Consider the following 22935-nt stretch of genomic DNA (forward strand, 5'->3'; position numbering starts at 1 on the left):
GATACAGAGACACAAGATGGGGAATACCAACTGAATGTTAACCAGACATACAGAGAAAGAACCATCCAACCAGGATCTCTTCAAATCTCTCCGAGTGTCCATGTTCGTCTCTCAGAAAGAATTATCTCTGAGCAAAGCTCAAAATCCCTTCAGTCTTATCTTCACCAAATTGTACCAGTGTAAAACAACAGAGTAGTGAAGAATCTAATTTACATCACCCCCTCATCCCACCCCAAAAAGACTCAATCAGCCAAAGACATGTTTGGCTTCCAAAGTTTGCTTCACTGGCTTTGCACCGAGCTACATTCTAATGCAGCAAGCCATCAATTAGCATCAAGGCCTAAATCATCACACATTCGCCACAAAGCCGAGTTGTTAAGTAGTCTCATGTAGACCTGCTTATGCTGTTTCTTTTGCTGTATAACAATGTTACTTACAACAAGTTGGGACACTGTGCAGAATATAAAAATAGAATGCAATGATATGCCAATCATGTAAAGCATATTTTTAAAAAGAAGAATACTACAAAGGCAACATATCAAACGTTGAAACTGAACAATTTCACTGTTTTTTGAAAAAGATATGCCCATTTTGAATTAATGTCAACAACACGTTCCAAAAAAGTGGGACGGGAGCATGTTTACCACCGTGTTTCATCACCTCTTCTTTTAACAGCGCTGAAGATTTTGGAACTGAGAAGACCAAGTGCTGTAGTTTTGAAAATGAAATGTTTTGATATTGGATTTCAGCTGCTCAACAGTTTGTGGTCTCCTTTGTTTAATTTCATAACCCCTCCAAATGTTATCAGTGACTGACAGGTCTGGACTGCAGACAGGTCAGTTTAGCACTCAAGACTCTTAATATGGAGCCATACTGTTGTAATATGTGCAGAATGTGGTTTGACATTGTCTTGCTGAAATAATCAAGGCTTTCCCTGAAAAAGACGTCATCTAGATGGCAGAATGTTGCAAAAGCATGAATATATCATTCAGCTTTAATGGTGTCTTCACAGATGTGCACGTCACCCATGCCATGTACACTAATACACCCCTATACCATCATAAACACTGGTGCGCTGATAACAAGTGGTCTTTAGTCCAGAGGACACAGTGTCCATGATTTCCAAAACACAATTTCATATTTCGATTCATCAGATCACAGGACACCTTCACTTCCCCTCAGTCCATTTTAAATGACTACAGGCCCAGAGAAAGTGGCAGCGTTCATAGATCCTGTTTATATGATTTCTTCTTTGTATTTTAGAGTTTTAACTTGCAGCGATGAACTGTTTTCACGGTGGTTTTCACAAGTGTCCCTGAGCCCATGCAGTGATCTCCTCTACAGAATCATGTCTATTTTTAATGCAGTGCCACTTGAGGGCTCTGGTCCCGACAGAGATTCCTATAGATTCTCTGAATCTTTTAAATGTTATTATCTACCATAGACGATGAAAAGCAAAAGTTCTTTGCCATTTTATTTTGAGAAACGTTCTTCTTGAATTGTTGCACTATTTGCTCGTGCTGTCTTTCACAGAGTGGTGAACCTCTGCTCATCTTTACTTCTCAAAGACTTTATATCCAATCATGTTACTCACCTGTTGCCAATTAACAACCAGGTGTCTTTTTAACAACATTTCTGTTTTAACATTTGACATGTTGTCTTTGTACCATTTGCAATGAAATATAGGGTTTAAAATGATTCATCACTGCATCTTGTTTTTATTTACATTTTGCACAGCTTGCCAACTTGTTCGGAAATGGGGTTCGCCAATCTGATCATATTGAAAGCATCCCTCAAAATGAAAAAGGGCCAGCAGATATCACAGCTGAGGAAACCTATGCCTTGCAGAAAAGGCCTCTGATATACCTTTACCGATATCTGTTAAAGGGGTGCTTAAAATAAAAAAGTAGCATTCGGCCCATCTGTTGGAAAAATGCCTGCTAACATCTTAGAGCTCTGCCGCAGCAGTCTCAAGAGTGAGACTATGCGATTTGAAGACGAGGAAAACCCCGTTTCTGACGTATCTTGAAGATGAGAGGAACTATTAAAGACTACAAGAACTCTGGGTCAGACACCTGGGAGTGGGCCGTGTGATTTTCTTTATCTCAACGGGGGAACTGGTTGTATGACGTACTTGCGTAATGCATACTGGGTGTTGGAGCGAGCGGACAGTGGCAGGGAAAAACAGATAGGAGAAGGATATAAACTCAAATTCTGTCAACTTAATGTGGCTGAGGGATACAAAACTGGACTAAACACAATTACATATAATTATGACATAGTAAATGCTAGTTCTAGGCTAGAATGCCCTTCTATTTAATGCCCACATATTACACAGCAGCAGATAATAGCAAACCGGAATTGTGTATGTATCCAAGAAAAAAAAGCATGACATGATTATAGATTTGTTTTCAGGTTTGAAAGTTTATTAGATTTTCTGATGTGAACAGAGTGACTCATCAGTTTAGAAATATTGTAGCACTACTACTGATTGCTGTTTATTTTATTAAGAATACAAAACCACTCAAACCATTTCAACATTTAAAACAGCATGTTGCAAAAATAATAATGCAAAATGAGCGTTAAATTGGTCATTTTGTGTGATTGAACCATTACTCATCAAGGAAGTACGAGTCTAAATCTCCCATCTCTTCCTCTGCCTGTGTAGTGTTGGGTTGAGGTTGCACACTGGCACCATTAGCGGCTGCATTTTCCTGCACTTTCTGGGGCATCTCCACTTCTTTTTTGATGTCCTTGCCTCCACTAAGCAGCTTCTGACTCTCCATGAAGTACTGGTTCGGATGGTTCAGAGAAAAGCCAGCATCTTCAATCTGTTTGGAGGAACGAGAAAGTTTAGACAGTTCCATGACCTTCTGCTGACACTTCACAGTAATCCTGTAGTCGACAGCTCACAGGATGGCGGATATTCAGATTAGAGCTGTGGTTTGTTCATGGAAATATAATTCCTGCGCAAGCTGAACCAGACAACATCACCCTCCTTTCTACCTCTGTGTATAAGGCTCAAAGTAGACCTGCTTTGAAGTTCCACTGACTGCTCCCACCAAGCTGCCTTGTCTTGAGACCGGAGTCCGCTCCCATTGTTTAAACTAAATGGAAACAGACTGTTTAACTCTACTTGAACTGGTGGAACATCACCAGGGCAGCGTACATCCCTAGTCCTCCAGAAATAAATCAAAGATCTGAGCCCGTCCTTATCTCAGAGGGGAGAGCAGCTGGGTCGCTGGCAATGTTTAAGTGGAAAACTGAGCGATCCATTACACCCAGATCCATTTCAGTGCTACTGCATTACAGCAAAAACCACACTGAAGCGCCCTCTTCGTGACAAATGAAAAATGCATAAACATGAAGAGTCTAAGCAAGAGCTCAGAAATGAATCAAACCCGAGGAGTTTTTGGAGGGAGCTAATTTCTGAACCCACTCGCTCCATGGCGAGGGGCAGTGCTTGTCTATGTGCCTCCCCGCCGCCTTTTCATTACTTTCTCTAGCGCTTGATTTATTGCCCTTGTGTAAATATTTCATCGGTGAAGTATTACATTTTGACCTTTAATAACTGCTGCCAGAGAGGGAGGAACAGTGGTGATCTGTTCCAACTCCTGGATGTGAAAACAGGTGGGACATAAGGCGGTGACTGAAGTCCTGCCACTTGGCCCGACAACCGTATCTTTATACTCCAGCATCTCAGATCAGACAATGGCTGAGGAGAAAGGGAATCCAGCGATGCACCAATAAGTATGCTTTATTGTGCACATTAACGTCAGTGATGCCTCTTCATACAACTGACGTGAAATATGACTCATTCAATTTCAGATATGTGGCTTTCCCTGGTGCTGTGGAAGGGGTAGTTTATCTTTCAAGTCCTGTTAGCATGGGCTGTTCATCAGGAGAGATGTCTTTTTCGCTTTGAGAGATCACAAGTTGTTCACATTGTTTGGCTTGCGGCTATTACTTATCAGCAACGACCCCTATTCTTTGTGCCCTCAGAATGACCATTAACTAGTACCATTGCATCGCAGAGGCGCTGCAGTTTTCACTGTTGGCCATTAAAAGCCATTATCGTGTCATAGACACTTTGAGCACATCACAACATAAAAGAAAGGGTTAGCCCAGATACACACACCCACATAAAACATGCTAGTAATGGGGAGGAATTTGGCCCTGCAGATTAAGACTAGTTCATGGCCTTCATGAACATTCTCAGAAATGCTGGGCTTCTGTCCTGATAGATATTAAAACAGCTGGGAAAAACAAAACACAGCTGCATGGAATAACATCACGGTTTTTAAAAAGATGTTTGACATGAGATTTATGATCACAGTTCATGCCAAGTATGAAAAGACGGTACAATCTTCAATACCTTCTTCAGTCTAGGTCTCTTCCACCAGGGGGTGGGGGTTGGGAGGAGGCCATAGAGCATGTCATAATAATGGAAAGGTTTCTCATGATTATGAATTACAATCTCATAATTACGACTTACTATCTCATGATCATGAGAAAGTGCCAAGTCATTATTATGGACCAACCATTCTCTTCTGTTGAGTGTGTTGGTTTTCATGGACAGATTCTTTGGCCTATATACTTTTCTAGTTTCAGCAGACGTACTTTAAGAACTCTTAAGAATCACATTTATTCAAAAGCAAAACAACTTTCATTTTTCTTTCAGGTGTGGCTTCGATTTACGGTTCGGCCTAGTTTTCATTACTGTGTATTGCTAATTAATTAATTAAAGTGTATGTGGGCTGTTATGGTAAGCAATTCTATTTTCCATACCTGTCTACCGTTAAGTACACAACAGTTATTGTTATACACAATTCAGCTATGTTAAATTATTTTTTTTAAGAAAGTCTCTGGTGCCAAGACTTTTTTTTTCCTCATGTCCTTATATAGGATTCTCTTCCTGTATCCTCTAGTCTTAAATGCATCTTGCATCACACCGATGACAAACATTAAAAGGTTTATCTCTCACTTTCACATCAAAGACTTTCTCCTTTTCACTCAAATTAACCTGTCACCAAGCAGACAGCGGCTGTTTGCTCCGCACAGGTGTGAGCACACATTTTCACCCCTAACACATCAGCCGGGCTGTTTCGGAGTAGAGGGACAGGGCTCCTGCCACACAGCTAATCCTGACTGACGCAGTTTGGAAATGCTGTTCCCTCGTGTGTGTGTGTGTGTGTGTGTGTGTGTGTGTGTGTGTGTGTGTGTGTGTGTGTTTCGGGAGACTGTGCAGCTCCAACGCGAACGCTACAGTCGCCTGTCTAAATACCGTAAGCACAGCAGGGATAGAAATGCCACAAGGAAACGGCGAACACTGAAATGTGTACCCCATTCATTTGCTTTCCCACCGGCTCTGACCCACAAATCCACAGCTTTTATGTCCTGGTTTATAGAACACATTATTGAACTCTGTAAAGCATGTCAGAGCAATCCGAACACTCAATTTCAACAAAACATAGAAAAGATCTCCCAGATTTAGCACCCAAGCCACGCTGGCGCTCACTTTCCCCATAAAGAACAGCTAAATAATAACCTTGAATGCGCCCGAAACTGCTGATCCAAAAGGTCCCTGCTAAAAAGCATTAAATCAAATAAATTAAAAATTCATACAAGGGTAAATTAATCTTAAGTGCTATAATAAACCCATAAAAATTAAGCAGCTACGACAGCTAATGATGGATGTGATTACAGTGGCCGGACTCTGTGGAGCGTCTCTGGAAGAACAGCAGGGCTGCCCCAGAGCTGCCAAAAACAGGCCCAATTAGACCGGGTCAGAATGAAAGGCGTCCTTACATTGTGTGTCAATTCAAAGTACTTCTGGCAGGCCAGCTGATAGTGCATTCCCTTGACAAGGTCCAAAATCTGTGAGAGAGAAAGACAAAGAGAGGAGCTGTTAAGAGATCAATTGGCAGGCCAGTGGTCTTGGGTTTATTTCCCCTTTGTGTTACGGATCGTGTTTTCTGCTTCCTATTGTTAATCACAGCATGTTCAGCTGCCGTGTACAATTCATCTGAAACCATCAAAAATTCATCATCAATACCCAAAGATGACACGCGTACAAAATATGACTCTTCACACGCTGTTTCTTAATAAAGTTTAAAACAACTCAAACTTAGGCTGCACAGTACTGATAAACACCACTTTGTGATTAAGTGATACTTTTTTGATCCCACAACCGGGGAAATTCCACCTCCGCATTTAACCCATCCGTGAAGTGAAACACCACATACACACTAGTGAACACACACACTAGGGGGCAGTGAGCACACTTGCCCGGAGCGGTGGGCAGCCCTATCCACAGCGCCCGGGGAGCAGTTGGGGGTTAGGTGTCTTGCTCAAGGACACCTCAGTCATGGACTGTCAGCCCTGGGGATTGAACCGGCAACCTTCCGGTCACAGGGCCAGATCCCTAACCTCCAGCCCACGACTGCCCCAATACAGATCCATGGCGAGTGTTCTCCGCTCGGTTGTGTGCAGTAGAGCTGCTATATACTGTGTGGCGGCACGGTGGCGTGGTGGGTAGCGCTGTCACCTCACAGCAAGGAGGGCCTGGGTTCGATTCCCCGGCCGGGCGACCAGGGTCCTCTCTGTGTGGAGTTTGCATGTTCTCCCCGTGTCTGTGTGGGTTTCCTCCGGGTTCTCCGGTTTCCTCCCACAGTTCAAAGACATGCAGTCAGGCAAAATTGTGTAAAATGATCAAATTGTAAGTCGCTCTGGATAAGAGCGTCAGCCAAATGCCGTAAATGTAAATACTGCAGTTTTGATATACACTGCAATATATTAAAACACAGCGGGGAACCTTTGGCGTGGCGCGACACAGAATACAACAGGTCAAAGTTATTTACAATGCCTTGATTCCCTAAAAACCTGCAGAAACTCCTTTGCATCATCTGTAATTAGTCAGAAAGCTCAAAGTACATTAAAATATGACTTATTTGTCAGAGGGCTCACTTGCATATTGCAGCCTTCTGCAAAGCGCCAATATCACAAGTACACACACTAAATAAATTAATTAATAAAGACAATTACATACCTTGTTTCTTCGCTCATTGTCCATTTTATCAGCTCTACTTACTGTATAGCTGCACTTTGTAGTTCTACAGTTACAGACTTTAGTCCATCTGTTTCTCTGATACTCTGTTAGCCCCTTTTTACCCTGATCTCCAGTGGTCAGGACCCTCACAGAGGAGGTACTATTTGGATCATTGTCAGCACTGCAAGGACACTGACGCTGACTGGTGGCGGTGTGTTAGTGCGTGTCGCGCTGGTCTGAGTGGATCAGACACAGCAGTGCTGCTGGAGTTTTTAAACACTCACTGTCCACTATTAGACACTCCTACCTTGTCAGTCCACCTTGTAGCTGTAAAGTCAGAGACATTAGCTCATCTCTTGCTGTACAGTTTGTGCTGGTCATCCTCTAGTCCTTCATCAGTGGTCACAGGACGCTGCCCACAGGACACTGTTGAATGGATATCTACCACCCAAATAGTACCTGCTCTGTGAGGGTCCATGGGGTGTTGACCACTGAAGACCAGGGTAAAAGGGGGTAACAAAGTATGAGAGAAACAGTTGGACTACAGTCTGTAACTGTAGAACTACAAAGTGCACCTATAGAGCAAGAGGAGCTGGACAATGAGCGTAGAAACAAGGAGGTGGTCAGAATGTTAGGCCTGATCAGATTAGTTTTTAACAGCAGTGTGCATATTTATGTGTTTATGATAAAATGTGCATGAGAAAATAAGCAATAATAAACTCCACAATGATGCTCACCGTGGACAATTATCATACAGGACTATATTCCTTTATTAAAAAAAAAAAGATATTGGATTCAATACTAAAATGCTTTGACAAATTAAGCTTGTTTTTTTTTTTCTTTCACCTTAAATCCAACCTCTGAATAATACTGGATTAGCCTTTCAGCGGTATGACAAGCAGCGTGTTAAACAAAGCCTTCATACATATGCTGTTTGTGGCATGCTTTGTCTCATGTATTCATGAGACGTTTCTCCTTCTCCTGGTCTGATGGAGCATGTTTTCACCTTTTTTAGTGAGTAAACATTCCCTGCTACTCCTTTGATGTGCTGTTTCTGCGTTCTTTGTGACGGTTCACGAGCTCAGCTCAGAGAAGGGAATGCACGACGAGATCAGTGTGTGACAGCATAGCGGAAGCTTGTAAAAGCAGAGCTAATTTGGGCGTCTAAAAGATCTCTGGTGAAACTGCGACTTGTCTGACTAACAGCATTTGTGACCGTGTTTAAAATTGCAGCATCCTGAATGCCTGAACCAGCACATAACTAAATCACGATGATTAACAAACAATCTTTACTCCAGTTTAAATAGATCTGGAGATCCTTTTTCTATCAAGCCCTTCCTCTCCTCTAGCTGTGGTCAGCATGTATTCCCACTCGACCATGGCATTCCAGCTCAACAACATATCGAGAACAGGAATGCATTATATAGGCTCTTGAAGGCAAGAGGGGCTACAACTGATCCAGAAGCTTCACTGCTGCAGTAACAAATGACAGATGAAGGGCAGAGGTCACATGAACCCTATATGAAAGGTGTTATCTGTTCAATGTGAGCTGAATTCTGAAATGTTGCCCGGGTTGTCTCGTGGTTTTCAGTCCATGACAAATAAATCTTCACAATCAATAGTTCATGATAAAGGTTCCACAGAGGTGATTTCACATGGGGCAGACCAAGCTTTGTTCTGAGCATTTACGGCTCATGTTCTTCTGTACACATACCTCTGTAATGATGACCTGGTCACAGTTTTCCATAGTGGACCAGGTAGATATGCAGCAGAAACAGTTTTCAGCAGCTTGATTTATTCACTCTGAATCCACACAGTTGTATTTACCCAAGAACTGCAATAAAAGAGTTTTTGTGGTACTGGTGTGTGAATTTGTGTAACCTACTGCTGGTCAGTTCTCATGACTTAACTCCAACGGTTATTACTGAGCCTTACGCTTGCCTTGGGTAACAGAGTCAGAAATAAAGTCTGGCCATAAAAACACAGAGTAGCCTCAGCACGGCACAAAACAGATGGGTTCAGAATGAGTGTAGCAGGTCTACCAGACTGCAATGAGTTTTCCCAACTCCTGATTATGGACACAGAGCTGCACAAAACAGGTTCCTTGGCATGTAATCTTGGAAAATGAGTAAATCTAAAGGCCAACTTTCAGAATCATAACCTTAAACTAAATTATGAGTTTTAAAGTAAATACAAATGCACAGAAACCTAAATTAATCAGATATTGTTGGGGTGGCTAACATGACAAACGCTTAAAATCAACTTTATGGTGCTCTAATAAGGACTTTTCGCTCACCCTTCAAAAGCTTTTGTAGAAAGAAATCTGAATACACGGAAACAAAACCAACTTCACAAAGGAAGCATTTGGGCTGATATGGTTTCTGTTTTGTTTAAATGAAATAGTTGATTAACCAAACAATAGTCGACGGATCATTATCAGAAATAAGTCAGCTGCAGGCGTAGTGACTACTGCATGAACACTTATTTGTCAGAATATCTTCAGGATATTCCACGTGAACAGCAAGGTTCAGCAAGACTTCTTGCGCTAGAACTTCCATTTAATGTGTGGTGCGATGAATAACCAGAAGCCAATGACTGTAAGGGAGCGTGCACGGTACTACTTACTAAACTGAATGCAGCCTTCTGCATATTAACTGCAGAGGCCTAATTTTGATTAATACATGACTGAATTTAGAGCCCCCAACTAAAACGAACAGCAGAGGTCTCTGGACACAGTCATTAATGGCTTTTCTGCCCATTCCTCCACACTAATCTGCTGTTTGAGAACGTGGGATTCTTTAGCCTTTCGACACATCCAGAAGTGAGAGATCCATGGCAGTGTTGGGTGCTCACTGAGAAAGTGAGAAAGAGGTTAATTCTCCTTTTCCTACAGTACGGCTCGTTGGCACCTGCTCCTTCTGGCCTCTGGTGTCACTTTGTCACCAGACTGGGCGACTGAGAGGGACTGACGTTCTGCATTTTAATCAGCCTCCTACGCAGGCCTCTCGCATTTCGCTGGAGTTTTTAATTATCCAGCGCACTGGGCTGGTGCTGCGGTGAGAGGAGGCTGCATGCTGCGAGAGCTCCTGGCCTTAACTCCACACTGCCACCACAGCCACGCTCTCTAGCCACAGGTCCTCTCTGAACAGCCTGAGACTACGTGGGGGTTGAGGGGGATGGGGGCTAGAATGCTTGGGGTCACCAAAGAAATAGTGAATTTAATTTGATGAGAAATGTGCAGCCCTTGGGCTGGGTTGTCAGAGTGCATTAGCGAGCTGTCCACCATCTCCCTCAAACACACTGTGGGTCATGTTGGACAAGCTACCCACGGTAAGACTCGAAAGCACACAGCAGACAGGCACTTGCCCATAAAGAATACATATGGGTTCTTTTTCATCAGAGCGAGTTACACTGACTCTGTAGGAGTCTTGGGGTCTTTCCAATCATGCAGTTCCAACATAATCTTCCCTTCATGCACAAGCAGACGAGTTCATACTCAAGACACAAAAACTCAAGCAGTGGAGAAAGGTGACCAATCCCGTGCAGACGGGTCCAGCGGCATCGCTCCTACTAGAATTCCTTTACAACCCAACAACCCTTTATCAATAGGGACCACTTTCAAAAAACTCGTCATTTGTGTTCTGCTGACTCTCTAAAGGACGTAGTGCTTGGACTCCAACGACTGCCATTTTCGATGCAATTTGAAGAGCTGCTTACCACTCGCAGCGCTTACGACAGCTGACACATCGTGCTCTTGTGTATGTAGAATATGTTCTACATCATTTAGACACAAACTAAATGAAAGTGGATGGTCTGCACACATCTCTACACATCACCCCTATCCTCCACCAGGCCTTATTACTGGTTACCAATATCTCACTGCATCAAGTACAAACCTCTCCTGCTAACTATTAAAGCCCTCCATGGTCTTGCACCTTCATATCTCAGGGAACCTTCGTCTTTACTCTCCTTCTCACTCCCTCGGATCTTCTGGCACTGGACTTGTCACAGTCCCACGCACAAGACTGATTGGTGGCAGTTATTTCATTGGATTTTAGAGCTTTCACCCCACAATCAGTGAGTGACTCCTCTACCCTCTAACTTAAAAAGCTTCTTCTATCATTTTTTTCTTCAATGTTGGGTTGTTTTGCTTCTCAAACTAAAGTGCCCTTGGGTTTGTGAACGGTGCCCTATAAACTGCAATTATTAGCCCTCAATCGCTAATATCTTCCTGAAGTTGTTCTTGAGAAAGTCTGTTATATTCATGATGTTCTTAAACTGCAGAACTGTTCACACCTTTGTGCTCTTGAACGTGGATTCGGTTCATCATCGATGAAAAAACATTGATGAATGTCAGAATCTCCATGGAAACTACATAAGCGGGTTTTAAAAAGACAATTCTTCTTAAGAACGGCTTTAAAATGTGTCATTATTATGACATTATCATTATTGTCTGGGTTGTTAACGATGATAATTTACAGGTTAATCTTTTTGCGCTCACTCTTTGAAAGCCACTGAAAATAGACATATGAAATTTGAACATTATTTCCATAATAGCACCCTAGTTCTGATTGGTATATAACAATTAAATACTGTATCTGTGGGTTGACCGAATAATGACAGCAATCTGCTGCTGTGCTGTGTTTGGGGCAGAAGAGGATTTCTCCCTAATCCGCATGAAGAGGATGTGTCACTATGCACAATGCCAAGAGTTGGCTGCAGTCATGTAAAACCACTGGACTTTGGAGCAGTGGAAACACGCTTCACTATATGGCAGTGTGATGGACTAATGTGGGTTTGGCGGATGCCAAAAGAAAACTAGAGACCCAAATGCATAGTGCCATCAGTAAAGTCAGAAGGAGGAGGGATACTGGTCTGTGTCTGCTAATGATTTGGGCTCGGTCCCTTCGTTCCAGTAATGTTAATACTACAGCATACAAAGATTTTATATAATTACCCCTAAAGATTTATTTATGCCAAAAACATGGGAACCAGTTTTACCAGATGTCAATCAATACATAGGATCCAATATACCAAATCAGCACAACCGCTACCTTCAGAAGCACCATTGCATTTTTACACTTCTAAATGGTGGCCTTATATATGGTAAGTGATACCCGGTGTTTGGTTAGTCATACCACACACACACACACACACACACACACACACACACCACACAAAGTATATCTGATTATTCCTTTACTTCTGTAATAGTTGACTTGAGGTGGACTGGAACAGAGGCTTCCATTCCCAGCTGGCCTTGAAACTCATATTAGGCACTATTTGCTTTTATTTGGATATAATAAAAAAATCCAAAATGTTCATTTACATGTGAACAATATGAATAATGTTGTAAGGCTCAAACACCATTTTTCCCTATCTAATGCACTCTTTTCTAAGGCTACGGCAAGTTATATTTGGTACCATTTGCTTTTCCTCTGATACATTAATACGAATGTATCCTTCAAGTCTTTGATATACGGTTTCATTTTCATGGGGACAAGGTGAAGACTGCATAAAAAAAATCCAATCTAATGTACCCAACTGGAGCTGAATACTTTCTTCAGTGCACAATGAACATCCATATTTAACACCTAACTTTATAGGCTAATTACAATAAGTCCATTAACTACACTGGTGTCTGAGAAATCTCAATTTATTGCCTATCCTTTATAATATTCCATGTCTTAAAAAGCTGCTAAAATGTGCGTTCTGAAACACTGGCTTTCAAATCAGCCCTCAGAAGGGTCAGACAGAACTAAAAACGCATTGGAGAAATCACACACAAACCATCTCCAGTTACAGAGAACTAAACAGCATGTGGAGAGTTGAAGGTTCTCAACGTCCTACAGATAACAAGGGAATTGGATACCATTTCAAAGATCAGTGTCCTTTGGTCATCTTCAGGTGCATTTTTAGGAGGAAACTTTGCTCGCTATTAACTCAGATATTCTGACAAAATATTTACAAAATCTACACAAAATCTTCTTTCTTCTTCTTCTTTCGGCTGCTCCCTTTAGGGGTCGCCACAGCGGATCATCTGCCTCCATCTTGCCCTATCCACTGCCTCCTCTACTTTCACACCAACTATCTCCATGTCCACCTTCACTACATCCATAAACCTTCTCTGTGGTCTACCTCTTCTCCTTCTACCCGGCAGCTCCATCTCCAACATTCTTTGACCAATATATCCACTATTCCTCCTCAACACATGTCCAAACCATCTCAACCTGGCCTCTCTGGCTTTATCTCCAAACGGCTCCACCTTCACCGTCCCTCTGATCTGCTCATTTCTAATCTTGTCCATCCTTGTCACTCCCAACGAAAATCTCAGCATCTTCATCTCCGCCACCTCCAGCTCAGCCTCCTGTCTTTTAGACAGAGCCACAGTCTCCAAACCGTACATCATAGCAGGACGCACTACTGTCTTGTAAACCTTCCCTTTCACTCTTGCTGCTATCCTTCTGTCACACATCAGCCCTGACACCCGTCTCCACCCACTCCATCCTGCCTGCACCCTCTTCTTCACCTCTTTTCTACACTGTCCATTACTCTGGATAGTTGACCCAAGATATTTGAAGTCATCCACCTTTACGACCTCTACTCTAACAAAATCTACACAAAACCAGCTCTGCGTTTTCATATTCAATTAGGCAATCAATCCCCGTTTTTCAGAGATTTTGACTGATTACAAAAAAAAAAAATTGAGAACTCATTTATTAAATCATTTGACTAATAAATTCTCTCATGACTACGTCAATAGTCAAAGCAAAAATAGTCTGAGAATGTGTATGTATGGTCATACGACAACACCATCACATCTCTTTATAACCATCAAACTAAAGACCTACATCTCCGTTCAGTCCGTTCTCTCTAGGTATGTTTATGAGTCACTGATCAACCGTTAACTGATCAACATTTTCTGATAATAAATGTAATTTCCAATAAGCAAGTGACACTTAAATATCCAAGTTTTTTTACTCAACTTGGACCGTTTTTCAATTCCATGCAAGAATATGCAAGACCAAGTTGTTCCAGAAGCCCTAATGGGTCTTTATCTTGTTTCCTGCCACTAGAGTGGATGGAGTCGACTCCTTGAGCCAACTTAACTTGAACTGGTTTCACCAGAGCCACTACAAGGTGATACAGCTCAGAAATGAAACCATGTTTATGGAGTTTACATAATTCTTGCAACTAAGAAATTAAGCCATATGACACGGTGCTAAGGAAGGCTACTAGTGACTTTTCTTAAATGTCATGTTGCTTCTGTTGCGTCCACCTATTGTATGTGATCACCCATGTCCAGAGAGGTTACCAAATGCCTAAATCTTACATAGTGCAGTTCTAATCAATATATATGAGGTTCAAGCTTGCCCCAGTCAGGCCCAGGAGTGTATACTTGTTAACTTGGGGTAAACGTAATTAAGGAGGCTATATCACATTATTGTTAAATCCGTTGTGACAGGCTGTGTTTTTATTCAATAAAGCCTGAAGCTTTGCTTATTTAAAATGCAGTGAAGTGTTTGATGTTTTCACTAGTCAAAAGATTTGGCCAGACTTTGCAACCCTAATTTTTGTAAAACCTTACAATGGACATGAATCTGCTCTCTAGCAGCCAAACACTCACAACCATAGTGTTTTAAGAGGAACACACTAAAGCTTGTTATTACAGCAGCACATGACACTGAGCTCAGCCTAAAGTCCTCAGAGGCCACATAATGGAGAATAGCCATAATCCTGTGTGCAAGACTTCAATTCAACTGACAGTGAGAGTGAACCTGCAGTGCGTGCGTGTGTGTGTGTGTGTGGACCCACCTGAATGATCCCACTGGGGGAGAGCTTATAAGACTGGAGCTTCTGCTTCAGTAGCTCCGGGTCACTGTGGCGGAATGGACACCCTGAGAGGAAGAGGAGGAGGAGGAGGAGGAGGAGGAGGAGGAGGAGGAGGAGGAGGACAGGAGAACAGCACAGATATGAACTGGTTAGCAAGGTTCACAGTACAATTGGCGCAGTAATTATTATTGTGGCTTGGACGTTATGCCATGATTGATTCATTGTGTATTTTGTGGCCATAACTCGAAGTGTGTTTGTTTAAGAGACATTATCCCAAGCGTTGGCTCCAGAGAATCACAACGGGTTCATCACACACGAAATGAACGTCCTCGGTGGCCATTACTCACCGTGGTAGTCGCCTTGGCTGGGTGGATTTGACAAAATCACCTTCATACAACTGTAGGGGGTGTAGTCTGTTCGCTTGCCTTCCTTTCCAAACATGTGGCGGATGCTGTAGGCATATGCTTTGTCAAACTAGGGAGCGAGACACAGGGAGAGAGAGAGAGCAAACGAGGGAGGGGGAGAGAGAGAGAGAGAGGGGGAGAGTGTCAGATTGAGGAAGAGAACATATCTGAAAAGCAAGAGGGGTGCAGTGGACTGGGCTGGGAGTGCTGAGGTTGGGGGTGAAAGAGACATTGTCGTTCATCAAGTGGATCCTGGCAGGATGTTTTCTATAATGAAATACTGAGCTATCAGTGGGGACCTGCTGCAGAGGCGTTGCCAAAATACAGATAGCTGTGACTGGATTATGGATAATGTGGCTGCTCTGTCTCCTACGTCTCAATTCCCAGGTTTACAAGCACAAGTACATACTCTGAATTGTGTCCACCTATAATAAAAGTGATGATAAAAATAGCAGAGAAATGCATATATCCACAGAAGCATCTAAACATTGAGAACAGACATTACACCATCCTAAACGTAGGTTACATCACTAATGCAGCTAGGATATTTAGCCACAGTGGGCAACTTTGATACTTATGTCGAGTGTAGCCTTAAGCTTTAGCCGGCAAAGGTGCTTTGCAGGATGCAACGATTTAAAAGCTGCAATGATTTTATGTTGGTTTCTATTTGAAAAAGGAAGTGGAAGATGATCTGTGCATCTCTCCAATTGAAATATCCCAAATTTAACCATGTATCCATTAGGGACGATTTCCATATGATCAAAAAGTGAAAGGCACACTGAAAATAACATTATAAACATAATTAGCAGAACAATGAAGGAACCAGATATGATTCATCACAACAATATTTCTTATATTTAAAATTAGTTTGGCTAAATTTTGATAGTCAGTGGAGGCCACAGGTTGAAGACCACTGCTCTGGTCAGTTCTCCTTTGAGCTCTGCCTCTGCATTAGATTAGTTTACAAATTTCACACTTGAGAGATTTTAGGGTAGGAACAAACTATGTTCCCACCCACATTTAGCCCAAAAAAAATTCACGGATGTCTAGACACTTTCCTTATGAAATCCCATCTGGCTTCGTAAGACTGAAACGGGACACAAACTGCATGAATGTACAGACACAACAAAGGCCATCATCACAAAAAGAACACTGTGTAGATGAGAAAATCAGCAGAAATTCTTTCAGAAGATTACCTCACCAAGCTGATATCATATATATCAAAACCCTGATGTGAAATCTACACAGCCATTTCCCCAGCATAAGAACCGTAATGTGTGCACTCCCTGACTTGAGGAATATTGCATATGCTTAAGAAACTATTAGAGTGTTAGCATTTGATGAGGGTCACTGCATTCAATCTCAGTGTTGAACTCAACAAACCAATAATGTACATTCTGGTAACCATCCAAACGGAAAACCCAGCCTCCCTCTGTTGGTTGTCAGGACTGGGAGTGAGAGAGTGTTCTTCATCCACTGCTCTCAAAGGCCATTACTACTATTATAAAACCTGTGAACTTGGCAAGGTGACTTCTTGCAGGCTCGCCGTCGTTAAAGAGGCAATCAAATCAGCTTAACCACATTAATTGAATGTGAGCGGTTTATGGATTTAGGAAGACTCCTGTTTTATTACGATAACATACGAGTCCAGATATAGTTACTGGAAATTATATGTACAAAGAATCATATTTCAAGATCCACCACTAAACTTTGTTTTCACACCTAGTTCATTTGCTGAAGCCCAAACTAGAGCTTGAGTTTTTGTGGCATTGTATCCATTTCATTTAATTTGGTTGATTAAATATTACAATGGCTAAAGTGCACCAGATTACACACGTGGGCAAAATTGTTGGTACCCTTCTGTTAAACCCACATGGGTCACTGTAATAACTTGAAACTGATAAAAGTAATAATAAATAAAAATTGACTGAAAATCAACGAATGAAGATCAGACATTGCTTTTGCATTGTGGTTCAACAGAATCATTTTAAAACACAAATTTATGGTCAAAATTCAGGTACCCTTAGAAAAGATGAAAAATAATATGACCATAGGGGCATGTTGAACTAAGATGTGTCCTGTAATTAGCATCACAGTTGTCTCGCAATTTGTAATTGGTCAGTCTGCCTATTTAAAGGGTCAAAAGTGTACTACACTGAACATGGACCACAGAAAGTTTAGGAGAGACTTGTCTCAGGAGATTAGGAAGAAAATTATAGACAAACATGTTAAAGGTTATAAGACCATCTCCACAAGGCTTGATGTTCCTGTTACTACAAATATTATCCAGAAGTTTAAGGTCCACAGGACTGATTTGATGACAAATTGAAGAGACCGATAATATGAGTAGTAACCAGAGAGCCCAGAACACCTTCCAATGAGATTACAGGTGAACTCCTAGGTCAAGGTACATCAGTGTCAGATCGCACCATCCGTCACTGTTTCAGCCAAAGTGGACTTAATGGAAGACGACAGGAGGAAACCACTGTTGAAAGCAAGTCATAAAAAAGCGAGACTGGAACTTGCCAATATGCATATCAATAAGCCAAAAAAGCTTTGCTGCATCTGGCATAGGGTGACTTGAATCTGTGCAGGGTACAAGACTATCAAGGCATTCTGGAGCAAAATGTGCTGCCCAGTGTCAGAAAGCTTGGTCTCAGTCGCAGGTCATGGGTCTGGGAGCTAAAAACATCCAAAAATGGCTAAGAGCAAAGCATCGGACTATTCTGAAGTGGCCTTCTATGAGCCTTGATCTAAATCCTATTGAACATCTTTGAAAGGAGCTGAAACATGCAGTCTGGAGACGGCACCCTTCAAACCTGGGACAGCTGGAGCGGTTTGCTCATGAGGAGTGGGCCAAAATACCTGTGGGCAGGTGCAGAAGTCTAACTGAGAGTTAAAGAAATCGCTTGACTGCAGTGACTGCCTCAAAGGGTTGTGTAAAGAAATATTAAGTTATGGGTACCAACAGAGGCCAGTTTCATTAGGGTTTTTTTTTTTTTTATTATTCTGTTGAACCACAATTCAAATGCAATGTCTGATTTTCATTAATTGATTTTTTAGTAAATTTTTATTTATTTTTACTTTTATCGGTTTCAAGTTATTTCAGTGACCATTGTGGGTTTTTCTTTATTTAATGGAAGGGTACCAACAATTTTGTCCACGCGTGTACATATGTGAGTGCTTGTTTACTGGCCAGAATGTTTGCAGGTATAATACAAGCGGCCTGTTGCTGTCATATTTGCTGTCTCTTGAAACAAAACAACTCCTACTATGCCTGAAAATAGAGACGCTCAGCACCGACATGCATCACAGTCAAATCAATAATAAACCTCGTGATTTCTGTTTATTTATGATTGGTTTGTCAATTTGAACGGAACCCATCAGGAAGCTAAAGCAATATGTCCTGTACTACTTGTGCCAAAATCCTAGGCATTGCTTTGTCGTTACTTTATTGTCTGCTGTTATATTACATGAGAATTTGAAGAGAGTCACACATTAAAATAGTTTACGTGGACAGTGCAGTGTTAAGGTGCTCTGATGCTAATTTCCCCCTTGTGGTGCGAACAATTACAAAAAATCCCCAAAAAATTCCCAACAAGCAGCAAACGGAGCCAGGGCTCATTTGGAAGCTAACAAAGACTGGAAATTTTTGTACTGGATCAGAGTTCAGTTGTTTAGTGCACACCTGAGTACGAGTGGAGCGATCATACCGATTCAAAACAGACCAAACTAAAGAAAAGTTTCCATATGCACAAAACGAGGCAGGTGTGAATGTGCCCACAGACTATGCTTAGATCCGGTATTCCCAGATTGCACTGGATCGTCTAATATTATGTGCAAACCTGATTGACTCTCCCCTAAAAAGACACACCAGCGTTACTATGCAGTGAGACCAGATCTACAAATCATGAAATATGAATAAAATTCCACTCCTTCACAGCATATAGTGAGACAGTCATTCACTCTCTTCAGCAAGCACTCAGTCAGTGGGTCACCTGCACACTTGTGCTGCCTTTCTCTCTCCCCCTGCAAGCTGAGCTCATTAAAATGCAACTAATTACTGTATTAATGTCAACAGCCGCTCCCTTAATGTATGCAAATGCACATCGGAGGCATTTCATACCTATTCCAAGTCGAAGCTTGGAAAAAATCCGGACTGAAATAAATTGGCGAGGTAATTGGTCATGAATTTGCAACAGCATGTAAAAAAAGGCTCCTGGCACTGGATGTTCTGAAGCAGCAGCAGGCAAGAAGATGCTCAGTTCTCCTGAAAATTACGCCTTTTGGACTGCTTAACCCTGAGAGCTCCTTTACTTCTGAACTGCGCCTTGAGAATTCCCAAAACTCAGAAAGATATGGACAGAGTCGGTCTTAAATACACTGGAAAGAGAGCAGACATGCTCAGAAATGTACATCCCCGCTCCAAGCCCAACAACAACTACTACGGCAATCCTGATCACAAGATGCATTTGCATACATTAAGGGAGCACAGCAGCCCGGCTAGCTCAGTCGGTAGAGCATGAGACTCTTAATCTCAGGGTCATGGGTTCGAGCCCCACGTTGGGCGTAGACAACATGTTCGGACAGTCGTGGGCTGGAGGTTAGGGATCTGGCCCTGTGACCGGAAGGTTGCCGGTTCAATCCCCAGCGCCGACAGTCCATGACTGAGGTGTCCTTGAGCAAGACACCTAACCCCCAATTGCTCCCCGGGCGCCGTGGATAGGGCTGCGCACCGCTCCGGGCAAGTGTGCTCACTGCCCCCTAGTGTGTGTGTGGTGTTTCACTTGCATGGATGGGTTAAATGCGGAGATGGAATTTCCCCGGTTGTGGGATCAAAACAGTATCACTTAACTTAATCACTTAAGAATATCAACTCTTACGAAAAGCAAATCAAGTGATGACATGAAACTGAGAAGCAGGAAAACCAATAAACATCAGCTTATGCAGGTCACTTTCCACAACAGACTGGCACCTCAACATCTACTAATCAGAGACATTTCAAAGTATCACTGCTTAGGGTCCATGAAAGGCCCTTCAACTCCCAAACGTCTGCTCACTCTATTGAAGGGATTAGGAGTGCGTTAGGTAAATAGAAACAGAGAAAGTTAGCCATTTCATACTCGGTCTTGTGGGACTGCAGCTAAGATTCAAGCCACTGGAGGAACTCGCACACAAGCACACACCTACAAATAAATGATATCATCCTCATTGTGTGCTTGCATGCACCTCAAATGGAAGCAGGAACTCAGCATGACCGCCTGCAGACAGGCCATTGTCGGTGATGTGGCACTAGCCCCAGCGCATCTTGAAGTTAATGCTATTAAAACGCTTCCCCTTTAATCGCCACTGCAAGGCTCTTTACAAAGAGAATCTCTGAAGAGAGGCAACTCCACACAATGGGCCCAAAGAAAAAAAGAAAGAAAGAAAAAACACTGACTGTTCCAAACAATAGCTCACAACGTCACGACTTTATCTCTAAAATACAGCCAAGACTACAGCTCCGAAGAATACCTGACCTTCTAAGGACACTTAAAAATGAAATCAATGAAAAATACATTTGGGACAGGGCTCTATGCCATGGTCAAAATAGCATATTGCAATTATATTGCTATATATTGCAATATATCTAAATATAAAAACAAACTGGTGAGGCCTCAAAAGACAAATTTACTCTACTGTGGCCCAGCGCCTTATTAGAGTCCAACAGAAATGCACTGTTTTAACAGAAACCTGGGATAAAACATGACATTAGTTCTCTGGCAGCATCATCAGAAAGGTGAGCGAAAATATAATATCACGATATTTCAGAAAGTTTACGATACACAATACGGAGCAATATTTTTGCTGATGGCTTAGAACAAAGAAGTGCCACAATTTTAAAAATACTATCAAAACCTCCAGTTAAACAGCACCACTTCTACTCTTTGTCATCAAACATGCAAATTTAAACACTGATGAAATCAGCAATATGCTTGGAGTAACATTGTGGCATACTGTAAGGGATTTTATCACAATAGTGATGGTGTTTTTCTGCCCAGCCCTAAATTATTTCCTTTGAAGCATCATTATAAGGCTACTGGTCCATCACCAAGATCTGATTACATCGCCCTCTCTCTGAGGTCTTTACCAGTCGTCGGTAACTCTTGGTAACTCTACCAGTGGCTCGTTTACTGCCCTGTTGCGACTCCTCAGCAGAAAAAGATTTTTAGGCAAAAATACAACTGCAGTAAAAAAGCTCTGCTGATCGCTCAAACACAGTTCTAACAATAAATGGTGTTAAATCTTGGCGTTCATGTAGCCCTGAAGATGTGTGCAGAGAGCTGGTCATCCTAACAACACAGCCCACAACCTCACCTAGCTTGTAGCTAAAGAAAAGGCAAAGAGAGAGATTTAAGACGAACATCTATAATTTGGAGACGGATGGACTTACCTGCGTTTATAAGCGCTCAGCTGGTTTCCTGATATGTTTAACCTGCAAAGAGAAACGGTCAACCACTAAAAAGTCACAATGCTCAAGTTCCTCTTTTAGCAGCTTCTTCTTCACATTTTCCTGGTCCACCTCAAAGGGTGCAGCAGTTACATTCTGGCACCTCAAAAACCATTTAAGGTGCAAGGGGGGGGATAAGAAGCTGGTGAATGAGAAGCTGAATTCAGCCTTGTAAAAAGCTGAAGCTGAACGCTGAAAGACTTTACAAGAAACTGTTCTACTTTTGTGGGACAGTTTTCTGCTGGACATGCGAGAAAAGCGACTACAGCCTATAATAAAGGCTCACAAAGTGGTTTGATTTTTGTTGAAAAGGAAAAAAAAAAGGCTTTTCTTAACAAATGGGTTGCCGACTCCTGATCTATGCCATTTCAGAAGCGTCATTTCATGTCACTGAGCACTAAAGAAAAAGTAAAAATTTTCACTTTAATCAGAAATGAATCAGTGTCTGAAACTTGTAGAGTGCATTAACACAGTACTTGTGCTAAAGGACAGAGTATTAACCCGGGTGATAAAAGCATTTTTGTCCTGAACTATGTACGCTGGTGTTAACCTTCCAGGCAATCCAACACTGCTGGTTAGAGTTTTAATGGTTCCCAGCCGCAGTTCAAACATGCATACGCATTCATCTTTCTTCTTTATTTTTTTATTTTTTTCCCTTTTGGCTCCTATCCTGCCCACAGATCTTAGTTGTGCATTTTACTATAAATGGTAATAGCAGTAAACGGAAGGCTGAGCATGATAATCCATCATTGTGATCATGCCCTTTCCATACTGCTGAGCTTTATCACCACGGCAGCTCTGATCTATTGCTTATAGAGCTTTGATCTTGCTTCAGAGAACTTAAACTTCACTTGAGATTTTCACGTTTTTGAACTGAAATATTAGCATGTTTCATTTTATTTGACAAATGAGGCACAAGTGAAAAGTCCATTTTAATGGAGTGCATGGTTAAGACGTTCCTACTGGAATTTTCTTGGTACTAAGAAGAGTCAGAAAAAGTTTGATCCTTTAGTAACTGCACCAGGAAACCCGGATAAAAGGTCATGGTGGTTGTTACAAGCCTCCTCAATTCCTTTATGTTAAGCGTACTTAATATAATATATTATTTGTGTATTATAGGCTCTGGAACTCCCCATTCCAGCTATTTCTTTTTCATGCGA

General features: G+C 41.9%; 1 protein-coding gene and 1 non-coding gene across 3 annotated transcripts in view; one reads left to right on the plus strand and one right to left on the minus strand.

The window, feature by feature from the left end:
• Positions 1-2400: 2400 nt before the first annotated feature.
• prim2 (DNA primase subunit 2) overlaps positions 2401-22935 on the minus strand; it is a 71214-nt gene continuing 50679 nt past the window's right edge. For both annotated transcript variants that reach the window (XM_017724565.2, XM_017724564.2), the window contains exons 11-14: positions 15229-15355; positions 14864-14946; positions 5809-5877; positions 2401-2831 (exon numbers count right to left, since the gene is read on the minus strand). In XM_017724565.2, the coding sequence (XP_017580054.1) occupies positions 2613-2831; positions 5809-5877; positions 14864-14946; positions 15229-15355 (498 nt within the window). In that variant the 3' untranslated portion in view covers positions 2401-2612. The remainder of the gene's footprint in view (positions 2832-5808; positions 5878-14863; positions 14947-15228; positions 15356-22935) is intronic.
• Positions 19783-19855, plus strand: trnak-cuu. Its single transcript has one exon. It is a non-coding gene; the product is annotated as a tRNA-Lys (tRNA).

This window comes from Pygocentrus nattereri, chromosome 5 (genome assembly GCF_015220715.1).
Source record: "Pygocentrus nattereri isolate fPygNat1 chromosome 5, fPygNat1.pri, whole genome shotgun sequence".
Classification (NCBI taxonomy): Eukaryota; Metazoa; Chordata; class Actinopteri; order Characiformes; family Serrasalmidae; genus Pygocentrus; species Pygocentrus nattereri.